We start from the raw sequence: 17,468 nt of genomic DNA on the forward strand, positions 1-17,468 counted from the left end.
AAAAAAAAAAAAAAAAAAAGCAAACTTGGCATTCTACTGCAATTCCTACTGAGGCTCAGTGGTCCGTCAACTCGGTTCAGTTTTAACCGAGCATCTTTGCTCAACGAATCGACGATACAAAGGGCATTGAAGGAATGAGAAAATACAGAAAGGCAAAGAGCAAAAATGAGAAGCAGTGGCCGTCAGAGAAGAAAAAACATGAATAAAAAATGCAAGAAGATGAAAGAATGGAGCTAAACTTGGTGGCGAGGGGCAGGTGGCAGCGAAATCTAGTAGCGGCGGCGGCGGAGGCGACGACGACGAAATGTGAAGGGGGCGTTGACAAGATCAGCGGCAAGATGTTTCGTGGCGGGGAAATGGATGGTGAAGAAGCAGAAGATGCAGTAAACTCAGAAGAGAGTAGAGAGGGAAGGTTGGGGCATTAAGGTTTAGAAAATTACAAAACCCTACAAAAAACCAATTTGGTTTTGGGATGTGAGCTGTGTGGGCAGAAAGCGAATTGGGTTTTGGGCTGTGAGCTGTGTGGGCTGAAAACCAATTGGGTTTTGGGCTGTGAGCTGTGGGCTGAAAACCAATTGGGTTTTGGGTGGTGCACATTAGCAGTAAGTAAAAGACAGGCACAGTCCATGCTTATACCTGAGAGCGATCTCGGTGTGGTGCAGTGAGATTCTTGTTGTGAAGAGCCATTGTTAGTTGTTACTACTTCCGGTAATGACGTTGAAACAAGGCGAAAGAATGTGCCCTGAAAATCTCCATCTGTCTCTCCTTCTCTTAGCTGGTTTGGAATTTGGGTCGGAGTTCCCATTAGGTGGAGTTTGGCATGTTGGTTATACCAATAAATAAGCCTCAGTGTCATGATTGGGAGTTGTGTCAAATCATCCCAATACTCACAAGTCTCTGTACATTTCAGAATGAAGTTCCAAAATAATGTATTCTACCAAATTTTTTTTTAAAAAAAAAATGTAAACAAGTTAGTCTCCACTCTAGGTTCAGACTGGTGCAAAATAGTTTACCGAATGAGGAAAGTTCGGCCACCCACTTAAATCTTCGATGACCATGGGTTTGGTTTCCAGTTTGGGTATTATAAATACCTCATGCGTATCTTTCTTCGGAATCAACCCCCAAAAAAGTTAAACAACCGCAACAAATGGGCATTGAATCAGCCCTTTTCCTACTCCTTGTGGCTTTCGGTATGAGCCATGAGAGCGTGGCCCAGTCAGTTGGTTGCACCACGGCGTTGATAAGCTTATCTCCATGCCTAACTTATACCACAGGCAGCGGAGGCTCTTCCACTTCCACTGCTCCATCTTCTTCTTGCTGCTCGCGCCTTGCCACCGTGGTTCAATCGCAGCCACAATGCCTTTGCTCGGCGCTCAATGGTGGCGCTGCGGTTTCTCTCGGTGTCACTATCAACCGGACTCGAGCTCTTGGGCTTCCTGCTGCCTGTAATGTTCAAACGCCGCCACCCAGCCGCTGTAATGGTAACCACATTCTATTCTTTCCAAGTTGCACCTGGCGCTTCTAAATATAGTCAATGGGCCCTCTTGTTTACATCATTTTTTAATTTCGTCTTTAATTTTCCAAAATTTTCAATTTTACATTCTAACATATTTTAAATTCTCAATTAGGGTCCGAATTAAAAAAAAACAATTAGCAACACCACAATTACGTATGCTATTTTAACAAAAAAAGATTAAAAAGTTTTAGTGAAAAAAATTAAATACGTAATTGTTGAGTTAAAAAATATATGCAATTTTGTTTTTGGTGAGCAGAATGGAGTTGAGAATTTAAAAGGATTGAAAATGACCTTACATGATTATTATATTTTATATTTTCCGGATGGGCAATGATGAATTCCACAACAGTAGAGACAAATTTTTAGTTAAAATGCCGAAGACAGGCTCAAAGAGTGGTGGAGGACATCATCATATAAACACTAACTTGGATGTGATAACACACAGATGCTAATGGAGCTGCTGCTGCTCCACCAATATCTCCGATAAGTTCACCGGGGAGTTCACCTTCAGATGACGAAGAACTTGGTGAAGCTCCAACAACACGGGAGAAGACTACATATCCTTCGGAAGTAGACTCCAAATATGCTCCAAACAACAGGAGGAATCCCGAGAGCGGCGGCCGGAGCTTAATCAAAACGCCCTTTTATGATCTCACTGTTGTCGGCCTACTTCTGACAGCTCTGTTATAAGCTGAATGAAACGACCGACCCCAAGCAAGGATTATATATTCACATACGTATCGAACCACTAGAAAAAAAAAAAAGAAAAAAAAAAAAGAAAAGTGTCCTTTAAAGATTCTTCTTGTTTAAGTATGGGTTTAAAGATACCATTTCCATATTTAATCCCAGTTGAAAAGTCAAGATTTTTAAAACCATTTTAAAAACGAACACAAATTATTTAATTGTTTAATATCAAATATGTAATTTATTTAGGAGCTTTTTCCATGGATTTGAAGTAGCGTATTTAGAGAGATTAGTATGAATCTAAACGAATTTGAAGTGAATAATATATATATAGAAAAGAAAAGGAAGAATATTGTTTATTTAGGAGGTGTAGGACAAGTTTGGGGCAGAGTATGGGCGAAGATGGATAGGAAGAAATGGAAGGAAGGGATTTTGTGTTCAGGGTAAGCGTGCAGTTGGGATGTAATTGAGAATTAAATTGAAGCAATAAGAAGCAATGAGCGTGAGCACCCTTTTTTGTTTATGGTTTTGGTTTTTCTGACTCCGCTTTTCCTTCAACCCTTTTCAACCCACGCCTCGTCTCGCAGATTTCGACGCTACTCTTCTATGTTCTCCATATCTGCAATCTTCTTTCTTCGATTATTTCTACCAGGTATTACTAATCTCTCTTTTCAGTTCTTCCTTTCTTCTTCTTCTTCTTCTTCTTCTTCTTCTACCACCGCTCACTCTATACAATTTACACCCTTTTCCTAATTTTCCTTCTTACCCAATAATTCCTTCATTTTCTTATTCAATCTTGGCGCTCTTTCTTTATCACCCGCTCTAACTTCGGATGCAAATTTCCCTTCACCCTTTCTGCCTTGGTTCCGGATTGTATTGGGATTAGATGTTGGGTATGAATTAATTTGCGTACGCTAGGTTGTTGGATACAGTTTCCTTCTTATTGGACTCCGAACAACTTAATTCATGCGGGTATATCCTGGAAGTTCGAAGCTGTCCAGGCAGTTGGGGTGCAGGGGCCCGGGATCATGCACAATACATGGACACTCCTAACCGCATTATCTTAACGGGTTATTGTCAATGCTCTGTTCTGTTTTTACTTCTTCAGTTTTAATCTTAGTTTGAGTCCTCCCTTGAGTGGTATCAGCACTCCTACTATTACCATTCTCAGTCCCTACCCGGAAAATTCAAGCTTGATTTTCTTGGAACATTCAGAATGGATTTTGAGGAAAACTGTGGATGTCATGTCATGTTGAGCTGATTTTATCCAGCTTTTGTCATCTCTACTAATTGACACGACTAGGAAAAGCTGAAAAAATTCAATTACATTGAAGAAAGGGAGATTCTTCCCCTTATTGTTCAAAATAAGCAGGAGCTAAAGACCAGGTCTTCTCGTCCAATTCCTCAATCTTCTTTAGTTTTCTTAGTCGTATGATGCTAATTTTGTAGTCCCATTATTGCCTTCTTGTGCATATACAGTATGCTCTATGTGAAGTGAAGGGTTGTTTGAAGTTCTTTTATCTTTAAAATGTGGATTTTCTTAGTTTCAAGTTTGAACTGTGAACGGGGCATTCCTGCATGATGGAGGTCTGATTTTGTTTCTAGAACCAAAGAAATCTTCTGTCTTGGAAGAGTTTGGCAGAAGGGGTTACAAGTTGAATGTTGAATGATGATTGTTCTGATTTCTTATGCATTCTCGAGATGGGTTTCCCAATTCTTCTTGGCCATTGGGCCGCACCATTTATCTAAATCTGCTGCATCATAAACAAAGGTTTCAAAGATACATCACTTTATAGGTTTTTTTTGTGTCCAACTCAGTTGTTTAGCATTTTCCCACAGTTGGGAGATGTTTATTGATATTAAATATGAACAATACAAACCATATGGTGTTAGAGCTACTGATGGAAGTGTTTTAAATCCAGGTGTAAAATCTGCAGCTTCTAAATTGAAAATCTGATACCTTGCTGTTAAATTATAGCTATTCTTTGGACTTGGTAGCTAAAAGCTCATGGACGAGTTCAGTTTTTCAGCAATTTTTTTGTGTAGATTTTATAGGTTAAGAGATCACTTTGATCTCTAGATTAGTTAATAGAGACTCTCTACCTTTATATCCAGATCTTATTTACCATCTGAATTGATTGCCTCTCATTATGGCTTTGTTCATAGACCGCATTGTAACTGTACATCCATGACTGTGTTGTGTCCTGAATTTCTTTATATGGGTTAAAAATTCAATCATCAGTTTATTTAATACCATTTTATCACCAAATGCATTCCGACCGTCAGGAATAATGAATATTTCTCTCTAATCAGCTACGTGTATATTTAAGCAGTAACTTTTCTCCTAGAGCATGGGACAGACTGGTTATGCTCTGCTGTTTGTCCGTATTGTGTGTGTATGCTAAAACTTGTTTTCTTTTTCATCTTAATCGAACTGTGAGAAGTTATTAATTGCTTGTCTAACATGTGAATATTCTTCCTCTAATCTCAGATTACTTGCTTCCTGAACAAGAAACGGCCTGTCGTGGATAATCATCTGAAACGGATGAAAAGGGGTTATTATGTCTGAGTTGATTGACCGTCTCCCAGACGCGGTTGCCCTTAGGTGCCTTGCACGTGTGCCCTTCCACCTCTATCCACAGTTGGAGCTTGTTTCTCACTCCTGGCAAGCTGCCATTCACAGTGCTGAACTATACAGAGTCCGGCAGGAGATTGGATCATCAGAAGATCTATTATGCGTATGTGCATTCGAACCTGAGAATCTATGGCAGCTCTATGACCCCCTCAGAGACCTTTGGATGACAATTCCGGTATTACCATCGAAAATTAGGCATCTTGCACGCTTTGGTGCTGTGTCCACTGCTGGAAAGTTGTTTGTGCTTGGTGGTGGCAGTGATTCTGTTGATCCGTTAACCGGAGATCAAGATAGGAACTTTGCCACCAATGAGGTGTGGTCCTATGATCCTGTAATACGCCGGTGGTCTCAATGTGCATCAATGCTTGTACCCCGTGCCATGTTTGCATGCTGTGTTTTGGATGGAAAGATTGTTGTTGCAGGTGGTTTTACTAGCTGCAGAAAATCAATTTCTCAGGCAGAAATGTACGATCCTGATAAAGATGCTTGGATTCCTCTGCCTGACCTACACCACACTCACCATTCTGCTTGCACAGGGGTTGTGATTGGAGGGAAGTTGCACGTCCTGCACAAGGGATTATCAACTGTGCAAATTTTCGAGAATACGCGGCCTGGATGGAGAGTTGAAGATTATGGTTGGCTTCAAGGTCCAATGACCGTTGTCCAGGGTTCACTCTATGTGATGAGCCATGGACATATTTTCAAGCACGATGGAGAAGCTAAGAAGGTCATTATTTCAGCATCCGAATTTCGCCAACGAATTGGGTTTGCAATGATGAGTTTGAGAGATGAAATTTACGTGATTGGAGGAGATATCGGTCCCGACCGTTTGAATTGGGACGTCAAGCCAACATCTGATGTTGACATATTGACAACAGGAGGTGAGAGGCCAACATGGCGACGTGCAACATCAATGACCAGATGCCATGGGGCTATTCGGGGATGTGCTCAGTTGAGAATTTAGGATACCATTCTGTTGCTACCTTGTCATTGCATTGTGTTTGCCTCATAACCTCTCCTATTGCCTTTTCTGGTGGCTGCCTCTTTTTGTAATCTTATGATGTTCATTCTTGGGGTATGTTGATGATTCTCCTGGAAAATTGGATATCATTGGAACTGTGTAAGATTCTGAGGTGGTACATGAATATTATGAATGATTTGTGAGCATCCATATTTTGTTGGTCCCCAGTTTATAGGAAATTCCAACAAGCATGCTCATGGACAAATTGGTAGAGGGAAAGAGAGTCTATGTGATGTTACGTAATAACCTGCGAGTCTAGCAGGCAGATTGGTAACGACCAAGATCTATCAACCCCTTAATATTAAGATTTTTTTAGGAGCCGGATGGAAAGCACACCAGGCTCTGCTTCTGGGAATTCCATTACCAATTGCCGTAGTTGGCAGCCAAAAGAAGAAAAAAATGCAAAGCAACCACGCCCAAACATCACATCCTTCTTTATATTGCCTGCGTCCATCATGTCGCTACGTATGGACGGGGTCAAGCAACAAAAGTGTCTCTCTTTACTCAACCAAATTCTCTCCCAAACTAAAATTTTGATAAAATTGAAGACTTCAAGTGCAAATTAGTAAGTAGTTAACAAACTGAAAGCTTGTACGATATTTTATAGATTACACACATAAACATTACATAACATCAACATTACAATATTGCTCAACTTTCGGGAGCTGCAATAAACATTGCCCTTCAAACACAGAAAGCGAAGGCAATTACCATTCAAACTGATATGAAAAAACAAACAAACTCCAACACCAACCGTACGACTTTAAGTGAGCACAGATGTCAAGACAAGGATCACAAACATAAACTGGACTCGCTTCTAAGAAGCCTTTCTCTGGTGATGAACTACGTCCACGGGAAACCAACCATACTACTACTGAAAATCATCACCTGAACTGTTCATCCTAAGCTTGTCTGCTCAATGCAAAATAAGGAAAATGAACAACGGGATAAACATGCATATATCAAATAGAGCAAGTTAACAGTACAAAAGAGTTACCTCATATACCGCTCCATGTGGTCAATGATATTCGAGAAGGAAGACGAACCTTGCAAAAACCAATAAGAAAGTTCCATACTAGACAGGAACACAGATGACAAATCCAAGAGGTACTGAAAACAGAAAAGTGCTACATGGAGTAATTGCGAAGAAGCAAACTATTATCCGAACCCCGCCTTGTCTTACAAAAAAACTGAAAAGGCAGTAAAGAAGGATCCCTCACAGTCCGCAGGCAAAGAAGTGAAAAGCTATAAGATAATTAGAGGAGGTATGTGTAAAAGAAAAGGATTGAGGATATTAAGAAAAGGAGAGACTTAAGTATCGAAAAACCAACCCATGAGGCCAAAGAACCTAACCAATAAGAACCGAGGATGTAAGGAAGGAATGGATGAAAATAATGAAATAGAAGCCTACAGAACGTAAATGAAGCATTAGTTTGAGATCGTACAGTATGATACAAATTACAGAATGGAATAGACACTGGAATGTGGCAGGCAGATGATGGCCAGAACAGAGATTAAAAAGTTCACCAACACCCTACTTCTGCCTTCTGAATATCTTGATTTAATCTGTGTTGCTATCGCGCCCTATCTTGTCTTTGTCTGCCAAACCAAATCCAGTTCAGCATCTAAGCACAGTTTAAGGTGCAGCATCTAACTATTGGCTGTTCCTGCGAACTGAGGATACTCATGACTGACACCACTAACCAACTTAGTCGTTCTATATACATGACACTAACCAGCTCAAAAGTAAGCCTATTTACAGAAGCTTGATGCTCCCTGAAGTTCATTCATTGTCAACATCAAGATGAAGAATGCGACGTAGAGTCTTAGTCGCAGAGACATCATTATGAAAGAAAAATATGGGGGAAAAGTTTTGGTCTCGAGTTGGGGATGATGGTGCTGACTTGGCAGATGGGTGATGCAAATCAAATTCAGGGGCAGAACGAGGGATCTCCAGAGACGTGGTTCTCTTAGCAACTGAAAATTTGGGAATGGGTAACGAACTTGGAGGCGGAGAATTCGAATAAGTGGGTCCAGCCCAAAGCTCAGAGAACGAGAAACTTGGATCATAGAATTCTTCATGGAGAACACTGTTGTTTAAAAATTTGGGTTTGATAGGAATTGGAGCAGTTGGCACAGTAGCTCCAGATTTAGCATTTCCGGAGTTGGAACTTAAACAAGTTAGTGGTGTTTTTGGAGAAGAAGGGTAGAAGTGTTTAGTTTCAGAGGTAGAATCCTTGGAGGGAGTTGGGAATATACCAACTCCAGATTGGAAACTCCTACAGTTCACCCCTCTGAAGTCTCGGGACGGGAATGACCCAAATCGAGCATTGACCCCACCATAATATTGGTTCCTATGCTGCTCAAAAACGGCCACTGCTTCCATACCAAAATAAACTTCCCAACTCAAAGTATGTATCCAAATTTAAGTTACAATTTCAGTTTCTCCCAGTAGATCAAACTTCTACAACTCAACACAAAGCTGATGGCTATACGAAAAGTCTAAACCTTTTAAACAGGCCTACTTTATCTCTTCCACGCTAGATCCAAATCGAACCTCGACAAGAGAAACCAGGCGGCGATTCAACCGGCTTAGCTGAAAAACAAAAAATAAATATAAAACAATTCAGATTTTTCTTTTTCTAATCAGATCTAGCAATAAAAGTTCACAAATTGCAGGGAACGACTTGTTCAATCGCAACCCAAAAAAGAAAAAAAAGAAAAAAATAACCAAGCTCAGATTCGAAGACACGTATAGCTAAGCAAGCAAGCGTCACTTTGTTCAACCATTTCTAGAAGAGAGTGAGAGATTAACGCACCCGAAATATCGAGGAAGTTCTTCCGTAGGATTAAGATCTATAGAAGATAAAGATGAACAGTAAAGAAGATTTAGACTGGAATTCTTCGTCAACAAGCTCTGCCGGTAACGATCGGATTAGAGTGGTGCCACTGCGATCGAGCAGTCAGGAGGGTTTGAACCAGAATCCACGATGTGAAACGGTATGAGAGCTGCATTTAAATATCCTACCCAAGCATCACGTTGGCGTGCTCTCCCTCATTTAGTGACATTTGGCACTCTATCTCAGGAAAATTACGAAAGCACCATTCTGAATATTGTAAAATCCCAGTAACGATCGGTATAAATTGGGTAATGGAAAGAAATAGCGTAAACGTTTTGAAGTAATCCTGTTTATATATACTGTACAACCTAAGAGCATAGGTATTCTTTCAGGGGCTATATGGGCTAAGGATTTTTGATTGGCTGAGAAAGGTTTTTTGACCTATGAAAAATTCATTCATATTTAAAAATATTTCTCAAAATAAAAGTTTAATAGAACTTCAAAGTGGCTCTATTTCATTATATGATCTGCAGAAATAATATACAAATTTTTTTATATTTTTTTATTTTAACATCTTGTTGTTGCATCGAAACATAGAAATGTTGACTAATCTGACTTACAGCATCCCACTTTTTTTTACTACCTAAAGCTTCGATACTTCAATTGATTCAGACCATCTCTTTCGCGAGTATACTGAAAGATAAAACACGAATGACTCATCTTTCTAAGAATGATTCTAGCTGAACATTCAAGCAATTCTGTAATGGAGGCTGTAGTTATAGAAATTTAATAACAGTATTTTAGGTTCATAGATTATACTAATTTTGGCAATCAGGGGAATTCTCTACAGATACATGTCGATCATGAGCAGAAATGTCGAGAGAAAAACATGAGCGTCATAAACTATATCATCACATGTTAAGAGGACAGAAACAGAAGGCAACAGGTGATGTGTCGAACAACACATTCTAAATGAGCAATGAATCCATCATTACTTAAGACTGACCCACCATGTTCAAGAAAGAAAAAAAAAAAAAATTCACAATGGTATGATATTGTCCACTTTGAGCATGAAGTTAGTATTCCTCACTATAAACTCATGATCATTCCTTTAATTAGCCGAGGTGGGACTTTCATCATCCAACAATATATTTGATTATAAATTATAGTTAACTATAATATGATATTTTATTATAAGACAAGATATTTGCATTATTATCATAGGTATCTTTCCATTTATTACTATTTCCATATCCTTTAATTTATTTGATTATAAGTAAGATAACATTCTTATGGTATCAGAGATATCTCGGTTTAACAACCCCGATCCTTTCCTTTCAATGTCTTTTGAATCCTCTAATCTTCTTCTCTACCACCCCTGCTGGCTTTGACACCGCAGGGGCAGTCTTCATGGCTGCCGCAGGCGAAGCAATTGATTACTCTTCAGCTCCACCCTATTGACCTCCAAATCACCTTTCGTCATGTACATACAACCTTACCTTTTCCAACCCAATCGGTTTTTCCCTTGGCCAATATAGTCTCTCTCATCTTCTTCCCAATCAACCTGTCATTCTTCTTCACAAAAACCATAATCTCAGGATCCTCATCAATGTTCTCTTCAAAAAATATACGGAATCTCGACAAGCCCATCAACCTTTTGCGGAAATTTACCTTCGGAATCTGGGTGCCGCACTGGCCTATTAGCCAACCAAGTTGTCGCAGCCCTTCTTGCCAAAATTGGCTCCTTCACCCAATGTGGCAACTCTTCCGACTGCCCTTCTCACCAAAATTGGCTTCTTCGCCCAATGTGACGACTCTTCCGGCTTCTAACATTGTCTTTGTCCCTTGCTCTAAGTTTTCCCTTCTACTTCTTGGGGTTAAACTTATTCTCACCAGAGCCAATGCAGTATCGTCGCTAAGCGACAATCCCTCTACATGGGTTAGATATATTCTCACTGAAGCCAAGGCAGCATCGACTCTGAGTGGCGATCCCTCTACAATTTTTTATGGGCAAGAAAGTGTTTCTCTAATCCTCCTATGAACCAGGTTATTGACATCTTCAAGAAAAGTGTTTCTCAACCTCTTGAATTTTTTAGATTCAAGTTTCACGTTCGTTTAAATCCGACGCTTAGCTTGCAGTGGGGTGTTAAGAATATTGAGTAATAAATTATAGTTTACCATATATATTATATTTGATATTTTATTATAATATTTACTTTATTACTATAGATATCTTTACATTTATTGTTATTTCTATTTATTACTCTTTCCATATTCATTTATTGTTATTTTCATTTCCATTTATTACTCTTTCCATATAAGAGGATTCCTGTTGGGCAAGAATTAAGATGTTGGGCTTTCATATTGAAAGTGGTAGGATTGTAGAGAAGCTGCAAGCAAGAGAGGGGCTTGAGAAACAGCTCCCATGGATTTGGGCTTTCCAACTTCCAGGTAGTGTGCTAATATGGAGGCAACCAGCTGTTGGGCAAGAATTAAGATGTTGGGCTTTCATGTTGAACGACAAGCGCACAGGTTTCTTCACAAGGACTGAGCCCAAGGTCCTTGTTGGGCTCGAACGCTCTTCGACAAAGCTCACATGCATCCAACTTAACCCCGAGTCCATGACCTAACATTCACGGAACGGATCAACTTTTATTAAATTGGTAAATAGAGAGAGTTCAAAAGAAAACAAGGAAATGCGGACAAGACTCGAAGAAAAGGCATCCATTGGTCTGCGTTGATTATGAATGTCGTATTCACTAGAAGGAAACAAGATGCATGTTTCGGGAGGCACATCAGATTGGGAGAGTGAAGAATCGAGGCCACAATCATAATGCGGTTATGAACTCAAATTCGCGTCAGATCAGGTCTCTGTCTATCTGAGTGAAATGCAATGCAACCCATATTTGTTTGTCTTCTTCCAAGTCCCCTCTGTTTCATTAAGCATGAAGGGCTCTGGGTGGGCTTCACATGCCTCCCAATGCCATGTCCACTGGTCAGTGCTTATCGAATCCACTGATTTTGTTCTTGGCGACATTGCACTCGTACATTCTTTCTGTCGTTTCTTCAAGCATTTTGTGGAAAAGAGTTACGTATACAATTTCTGATTTGCCAATCTGAATGTTAAAACAGGTACTTCTTCATTCTTTTAGTGTAAAATGTAGAGATTTGTGCGTGATTTATGATGGAATTATACAGTCTGCAATAAGATCTAATGATATCTAAACAAGCCCAAAACTAGATTTTGCTGTCATTAGTCACACTTGAGAAGCCAAAAATTTAATGTAGATGACGTTCTTATATGAAATGATAATAACAGTGTATAGGCTTGTGATTACGTCATCTTCATCGTCATCATCTGAAATAGAAATCGAATAATCAAACCAATCATATCAACCTCCCGATTTGCAATGTTTGAACTTGAGTAATTGGCTTTAGTTGTTGATACGTACCAATCCATATGTCCCGATCAATGTGCTTAATGAGCACTATGGGGAGAACAGATTCGATAGGGAGGGTGGGAATAAAGTTACACCAAATCCCACAGTTACTCCATAGATGTATTAACAAACTTTAAATGAATTTGACTTAACATATTAAACTTTTGGGTGATTTGATTTGATTAGGATGAAAGGAAATTAGAAGTTCAGATTCCTGAACTATCCTTTCCCTTTTATTTGATATCAGACTTGATAAGTTGATTTTAGTCAAACAGCCTAGCTTTTGAATTTTCTTAATACTAAAAGGAAAGAAGGTTAGGAGGAAGTACCAAGCATTTGTGGATGCTCTGGTAGCCTGATCTTAGGGAAAATATATATTTTTATATATAATAGGTTTTGAGAAACTCCACTTAATCCAAACACTTCACATGTCCGTATGTGACATTGTCTGCCATTTTTTCATAAGGTAGACCGTAAACAGCAAGAACTATTACAACACTACAAAGAAATTCCCTTCCAAACATTTCTATGTGGTTTGCGAAACACATCACTACCATATATACTGCCACCTACACTCTATCTTATCCTATTAACTACTAGACCATTGATTAGAACCAAATCGCAATCAACATCGAAATCGAAAGATCGAGTTGTCTCCCTTTTGATCACTGTCAAAGTGGCAATGATTTGGGTTTTAAAGATGATGTCTTTTTATTGACAGAAGAAACACAGACCAAAGTTTTTGTGTCCCATGTGGTGAAGAATATACAAAATTTGACAATACAAATACAACATGGGTGTGTGGGTAGCTAGGATTAGAACACTCTTTCAAATAGGACCTTGGCTATGTGGTAGTTGATAGTCCAAGCATCGAAATAAGCTGCATAGTACACACTTTTTGCTACTGTTAGAAATGTTTGCTTAATCGGTGAGTCAATGTCATTGCCATCTGAAGATTTTTGGATCACCAGCTGCACAAGTTTCCTTATGTCTTCTTCTATCTCTGGGGGCATTTTGTTGTCTGTTTTCTCCTTATAGAGGTTACCGTTATTTACCTGATTAATGAAACAAAGGTCAGGTCAGGTAAAGAATCCATGTTTCAGTGTTTTACAAGGACAACAAAGATTAAGGTGGCATATAATGTTTTTATCATGATTGTGTGGGGTGAATGGATTGTACCTCTGGATGAAACACTAACCTTATGCTTTTTAAAGTGAGCAAGTTGATGGCACACTTTGTTTGTGAGGTTGGAAAGCTTCTGAAACTGAGAATTGGACAACAGATCCTCCAAAGTTGAACAGCCTGAGTTGAGAATTATTGTCTGCACCAATAACTCTGCCTCTTCCTTGTGCACATCTCCATCCTCTTGCCACTTAAACACCCATTTTTGCCACTATCGATGAAAACATTAACTATTAGTTTTGGTTTTTCAAGTAGTTAAAGTGTTTTGTATTTACACTTGATGTCTACCAAATATATGTTTAAGTATCTGTAGTTTTTGATAGGTATGATGGATTTTTCATATCTGAAAAAGAGATGAGATATGAAGGATTTGAGTACTGTTCAAAAAAGTAGAAAGAGATATGATTAGGATGAGACATGAAAGCGCAAAATGAATGTGAGTGTTGAATGAAAGGATAACAAACAAACTCTCACAGCTTGGTGCAAATGGTGGGTGATGTCGACGCCGTGCGACAACAGTATATCCAACGAGATATTTGTTAGAGTTCGCAGCAAAATCCCAACTAGTCCTTCTCCTCCCTTCTGCTGCATATTGCCTGATCTCCTGTCAAAACAAATCCCAAAGTCAACCACTTTACAAATCCTTTCTTTATTCTCTTCTCGAACACATGATTGCTCTTCCCAGCAATAAGCGGCCCACCTACTTCTTCTTCTTCTTCTTCATTCTTACAAAATTCAACCACAAAAACAATGCTCATCAAGAGCTTCAGATTCCCTTCAAGATTTCCTATACACTTCCTCCTCGTACGAATCAGCCACGTTTCATTTCAATTTCTCTATGAATAACCATCTTGCTTTTGCTTTTCTCTCTTTACAAAGTTAATTTAGTCTCTCACCCAACATTTAGTGAAAAAAGAAAAAGAAAAAAAAAAAACAGTAGAACACTAATATTTAAGAATACGGTTTGATGTTTGAGTGAATTCCTCCTAAATGTTAATAATATAATAACACTAATTAAAGGGGTTAGTGGATATAATAAAGGCTCTTTCTTTGGTGAGATTCTTGGTCATTTCAAAGCGACGAGGGCATATATAGAAATGTTTAAGATAAATAATATTAATGCGTTGTTTCCAGTGGACTCCCATTTCATGACGAAGCATAAAACAAAAACCCCACGATGGTTGTACAAGAATATTGATCGAAACACAAGCATCCACGAAGATAGTGACACAAATACAGACAAAGGATGCCACAAACTTAGCCACATAAAAATAAAAATAAAAAAAAGAAAAAGGAGACATACCATGCATTATTATCGTATGGCTGAGCAGCATGAAAGTTGGTAAATTGTTGGAGAAAGGCTCGTCGTTGGTGGGCATTGGCATCCTTGTAATGGGATGCAATGGTGTGGACCAAAGCAGCAGTTTTGGTCCATGCAAGCCTCTCCTTGGCCCTTTCTGGTTCGAAAATGCTACACACTGCACCAAAATATGAGAACAAAATGCTGCTTCTCCTCATTCCATAATCTCGCAGCTTGCTTTCTGTGTACCATCTGAGCCCCCATGCATAGTTGATTAATGAATTGATGGATCATAAGGTATTTAAATATATGCTACAGGGTTGGGGCGTTAGCTTACTTTTGAATATCAACCCACTCAATCTGATGCAATCTTTGGCAGTTGTTGTAGTCCAATTTTGCAAGCTCCAAGTATGTATCGTTGTTGACCTTGAACATCCTGAAATGTTCATTAATGTAAGCGATGAATGAATGAATGCAGACAAAACACACAAATAATAATAATCATAATAATACCTGTAGAGAGTTTTTCCAATCCAGACGTCATTTTTGCCACCATAGTGCTGTATGTAGAGACGGGTCTCAACCCGAGGCAAGCTTGCAAACCATGGAACGTCAAGAGCGTAACCAACCTGCGGGCAACAGGAAAGTCGTGAAGTCCCTCGTGAAAGTGAGAAGGTTAAATGTTGAAAATAATTTGGGTTTACCTCTCCAGGCAAGTCCTTGGCGATGATCCACTTGTCTAAGAGCTGATTGGCGGCCTGTTTCTGCCTGAGGAACTTGGAGGCAAATTGTTTGGCGTCCTCTAGAATTTTCTCCCCCGGAAACATTACCTGATCCGAAGCTCGGTACAAGTTTAACATTCCGGTGACCGCCTGCGTTGACTGGCCCGCTATGCACACGAACTCCCCATCTTTCTCGAAATGCTTAAACACCTCTGTTTCGTTCCATCTCATTTCATTTCATCTCATCTCATTCATAATATAGCTTTAATTATAATTATAGTTACCCGCCGAAACATCGTGGCCGTACAGTCTGAGCAGTCTGAATCCCATGGCCGTGTCATCAATGTCGCGAAACTCCGAATTTCTGGCCCAGCATATTCCTTTTTCACTCCAGTGTCTGCACAAATGAACCTCAAGTTTTGGATTACAGTATTTCCAATTAAATTTAGTTATAATTTGGTAGCACCTGCGCACATAATTCACACACTCAACAATGTGTGGGTGAAAGAATCGAGAAATTCCAAGTCGTTGCAATCTGTCCACAGCCCAAATGTGTTCGAACAGGTCCACAGGGTACACGTTGGGTACTGAAGTTTAAATGAGAATGAAACAAATTCTATGAAGGAAAAGGAAAAGAAGAAACAAAGAAAAAAAAAAGAAAAAAGGACCCAAGTTTTTACCTCCACCATTAAAGCGGTGCACCAATGCTTCCAAATATTTGAAGCAATTTGGGTGGTTGGTGTGCATGAGAGCGAAGGCAGTGGAGGCTGGGGAGCTCAAGAAGGAGCCGTCTTGAGATTGCAATTTTAGAAGCTTTTCCCAATCCAAACCACTCATGCCTTCCAAGCTGTGCAATAGCGTGGTTGGCAGTTTGTGCATTATGTCCTTTGGTATCCTGTTTTGGACACACATTTCTTGCCTTTTTAATTACTCCTTTTTCTATTTTCTGTATACCCTTCTTTCAACTTTCCTCCCCCTTCTCCCATTTACTTTTGTAATTAAACATACAACAATGTACCTCGCAAGCTTTAGGGCCCTGCGGGCATTAATCTGTTGCAACGCCGGGGAGTCGCTCCGGATTCCCAGCTTTAGTTTCTTGGCAAATTCGAGTAGGGAAGGGAAAGCAATCTCGAACCCGATCGGCATGTGCTCCGCATTCTCCTCTTCCAGCTTCCAAATGTTTTGGTTGAAGAAGGCTACTCCTGGAGTTGAGTTAAAAAATGGAGATTAACACTAGTTAGTTGAGTTAGAAGTGGCGTTGGGAGGGAGAAGGACCTTTCCGTGTGTTTTGGGGATGAAGATTCCAAGACTTCAAGGCGACCAGAGAAGCCAATGTGTTAATGATGCGATCGTGGGGTGAGAATATCTGGGCGTCGCCCCATGACCCATCCGGGAGTTGATTGTTGGCTATCCACTCAAGGGAAGAAGGGAACTGCGGACTCTTCACTCCCTCCTCCGTAACTTTTGGTATTAGAGCCACCCAAGCCGTGTCATAAGCTGAGATGCTTATGTCACCGTCGTCCATTGAACTCAGCATTGACTTTATCCACTTCACTCGCTCCTCTATCTCTTCCCAAACCGACACCTGATTTTACACTAATTTACATGCATCATGCCGCACCCAGAAACAAGAATACGAACCAACGTTGTAGTAATTTAAAGGGGTTAGAAATGTAAGGGGAAGAAGCACCTGGGCAGCAGTTTCTGATTCTATGCCCTCCTCCACAAACTGCTGCCACTTTAGAAGTGGCACTCCACTTTGAAGCACATCGCTGTAGTCTGCGGGTTAGTGAGGCATAAGGATTTTGGAGAGGGAAGGTTATTGTGAATTGAAGCGTAGTGAAATACCTTGAGTGGGAGGCTTGGAAATGGCGTTGCATTTGATAATGCATCGGATGCTTGATTCCAGCACAGCGCCTTTGTCTTTAACCCTCAGCGAACAGCCACCTATGCATGTCAAAAGAGATTAAAGAAGATAAGAGATTTGTTGTTAATTAAGATGTGTTGAATTATAATATTGGTGATGATGTGGGATAGGCGGAAGACATGATAGTAAAAGACAGAGAAAAGTCCGAGCTTTTTTTTTTTTTTTTTTTTTTTTTTTTTTTTTTTTTTTTTTTTTTTTTTT

The 17,468-nt window shown here is 39.7% G+C and overlaps 4 protein-coding genes across 9 annotated transcripts in view; 2 read left to right on the forward strand and 2 right to left on the reverse strand.

The window, feature by feature from the left end:
- LOC111491363 (50S ribosomal protein L24) overlaps positions 1 to 440 on the reverse strand; it is a 6,164-nt gene extending 5,724 nt beyond the window's left edge. The window contains exon 1 of one of the 2 annotated variants that reach the window (XM_023140269.1): positions 240 to 440. The gene's annotated coding sequence lies outside the window, so the exon portion shown is untranslated. The remainder of the gene's footprint in view (positions 1 to 239) is intronic. The other variant, XM_023140270.1, reaches the window with a different exon arrangement.
- A 584-nt stretch (positions 441 to 1,024) lies between these two features.
- On the forward strand, positions 1,025 to 2,722 carry LOC111491438 (non-specific lipid-transfer protein-like protein At2g13820). Its single transcript, XM_023140354.1, has 2 exons — positions 1,025 to 1,481; positions 1,962 to 2,722. Exons 1-2 carry the CDS (start codon positions 1,148 to 1,150, stop codon positions 2,204 to 2,206), a joined length of 579 nt encoding a protein of 192 aa, XP_022996122.1. The 5' UTR covers positions 1,025 to 1,147; the 3' UTR covers positions 2,207 to 2,722.
- LOC111491436 (F-box/kelch-repeat protein SKIP30-like) lies at positions 2,572 to 6,006 on the forward strand. 4 transcript variants are annotated; one of them, XM_023140352.1, is made up of 2 exons: positions 2,572 to 2,643; positions 4,692 to 6,006. In XM_023140352.1, exon 2 carries the CDS (start codon positions 4,762 to 4,764, stop codon positions 5,797 to 5,799), a length of 1,038 nt encoding a protein of 345 aa, XP_022996120.1. In that variant the 5' UTR covers positions 2,572 to 2,643; positions 4,692 to 4,761; the 3' UTR covers positions 5,800 to 6,006. The 4 variants fall into 4 exon arrangements, with proteins under 4 accessions (XP_022996120.1, XP_022996118.1, XP_022996119.1 ...); XM_023140350.1 differs by having other exon boundaries at positions 2,580 to 2,852; XM_023140351.1 differs by lacking the exon at positions 2,572 to 2,643 and adding an exon at positions 2,883 to 3,586.
- A 420-nt stretch (positions 6,007 to 6,426) lies between these two features.
- The window catches only part of LOC111491077 (ent-copalyl diphosphate synthase, chloroplastic-like), an 11,720-nt gene continuing 678 nt past the window's right edge, over positions 6,427 to 17,468 (reverse strand). The window contains exons 2-15 of one of the 2 annotated variants that reach the window (XR_002719666.1): positions 17,189 to 17,287; positions 17,031 to 17,119; positions 16,616 to 16,925; positions 16,359 to 16,542; positions 16,021 to 16,235; positions 15,807 to 15,927; positions 15,625 to 15,737; positions 15,323 to 15,552; positions 15,132 to 15,247; positions 14,956 to 15,054; positions 14,622 to 14,870; positions 13,836 to 13,922; positions 6,854 to 7,530; positions 6,427 to 6,768 (exon numbers count right to left, since the gene is read on the reverse strand). Coding sequence is in view for 1 of the 2 variants with exons in the window: in XM_023139820.1 (XP_022995588.1) it covers positions 12,952 to 13,191; positions 13,335 to 13,529; positions 13,793 to 13,922; positions 14,622 to 14,870; positions 14,956 to 15,054; positions 15,132 to 15,247; positions 15,323 to 15,552; positions 15,625 to 15,737; positions 15,807 to 15,927; positions 16,021 to 16,235; positions 16,359 to 16,542; positions 16,616 to 16,925; positions 17,031 to 17,119; positions 17,189 to 17,287 (2,390 nt within the window). In the remaining variant the exon portion in view is untranslated. Of the gene's footprint in view, positions 6,769 to 6,853; positions 7,531 to 12,769; positions 13,192 to 13,334; positions 13,530 to 13,792; positions 13,923 to 14,621; positions 14,871 to 14,955; positions 15,055 to 15,131; positions 15,248 to 15,322; positions 15,553 to 15,624; positions 15,738 to 15,806; positions 15,928 to 16,020; positions 16,236 to 16,358; positions 16,543 to 16,615; positions 16,926 to 17,030; positions 17,120 to 17,188; positions 17,288 to 17,468 lie in introns of those variants that run through there. The other variant, XM_023139820.1, reaches the window with a different exon arrangement.

This window comes from Cucurbita maxima, unplaced genomic scaffold, assembly GCF_002738345.1.
Source record: "Cucurbita maxima cultivar Rimu unplaced genomic scaffold, Cmax_1.0 Cma_Scf00016, whole genome shotgun sequence".
In the NCBI taxonomy this organism is placed as follows: domain Eukaryota; kingdom Viridiplantae; phylum Streptophyta; class Magnoliopsida; order Cucurbitales; family Cucurbitaceae; genus Cucurbita; species Cucurbita maxima.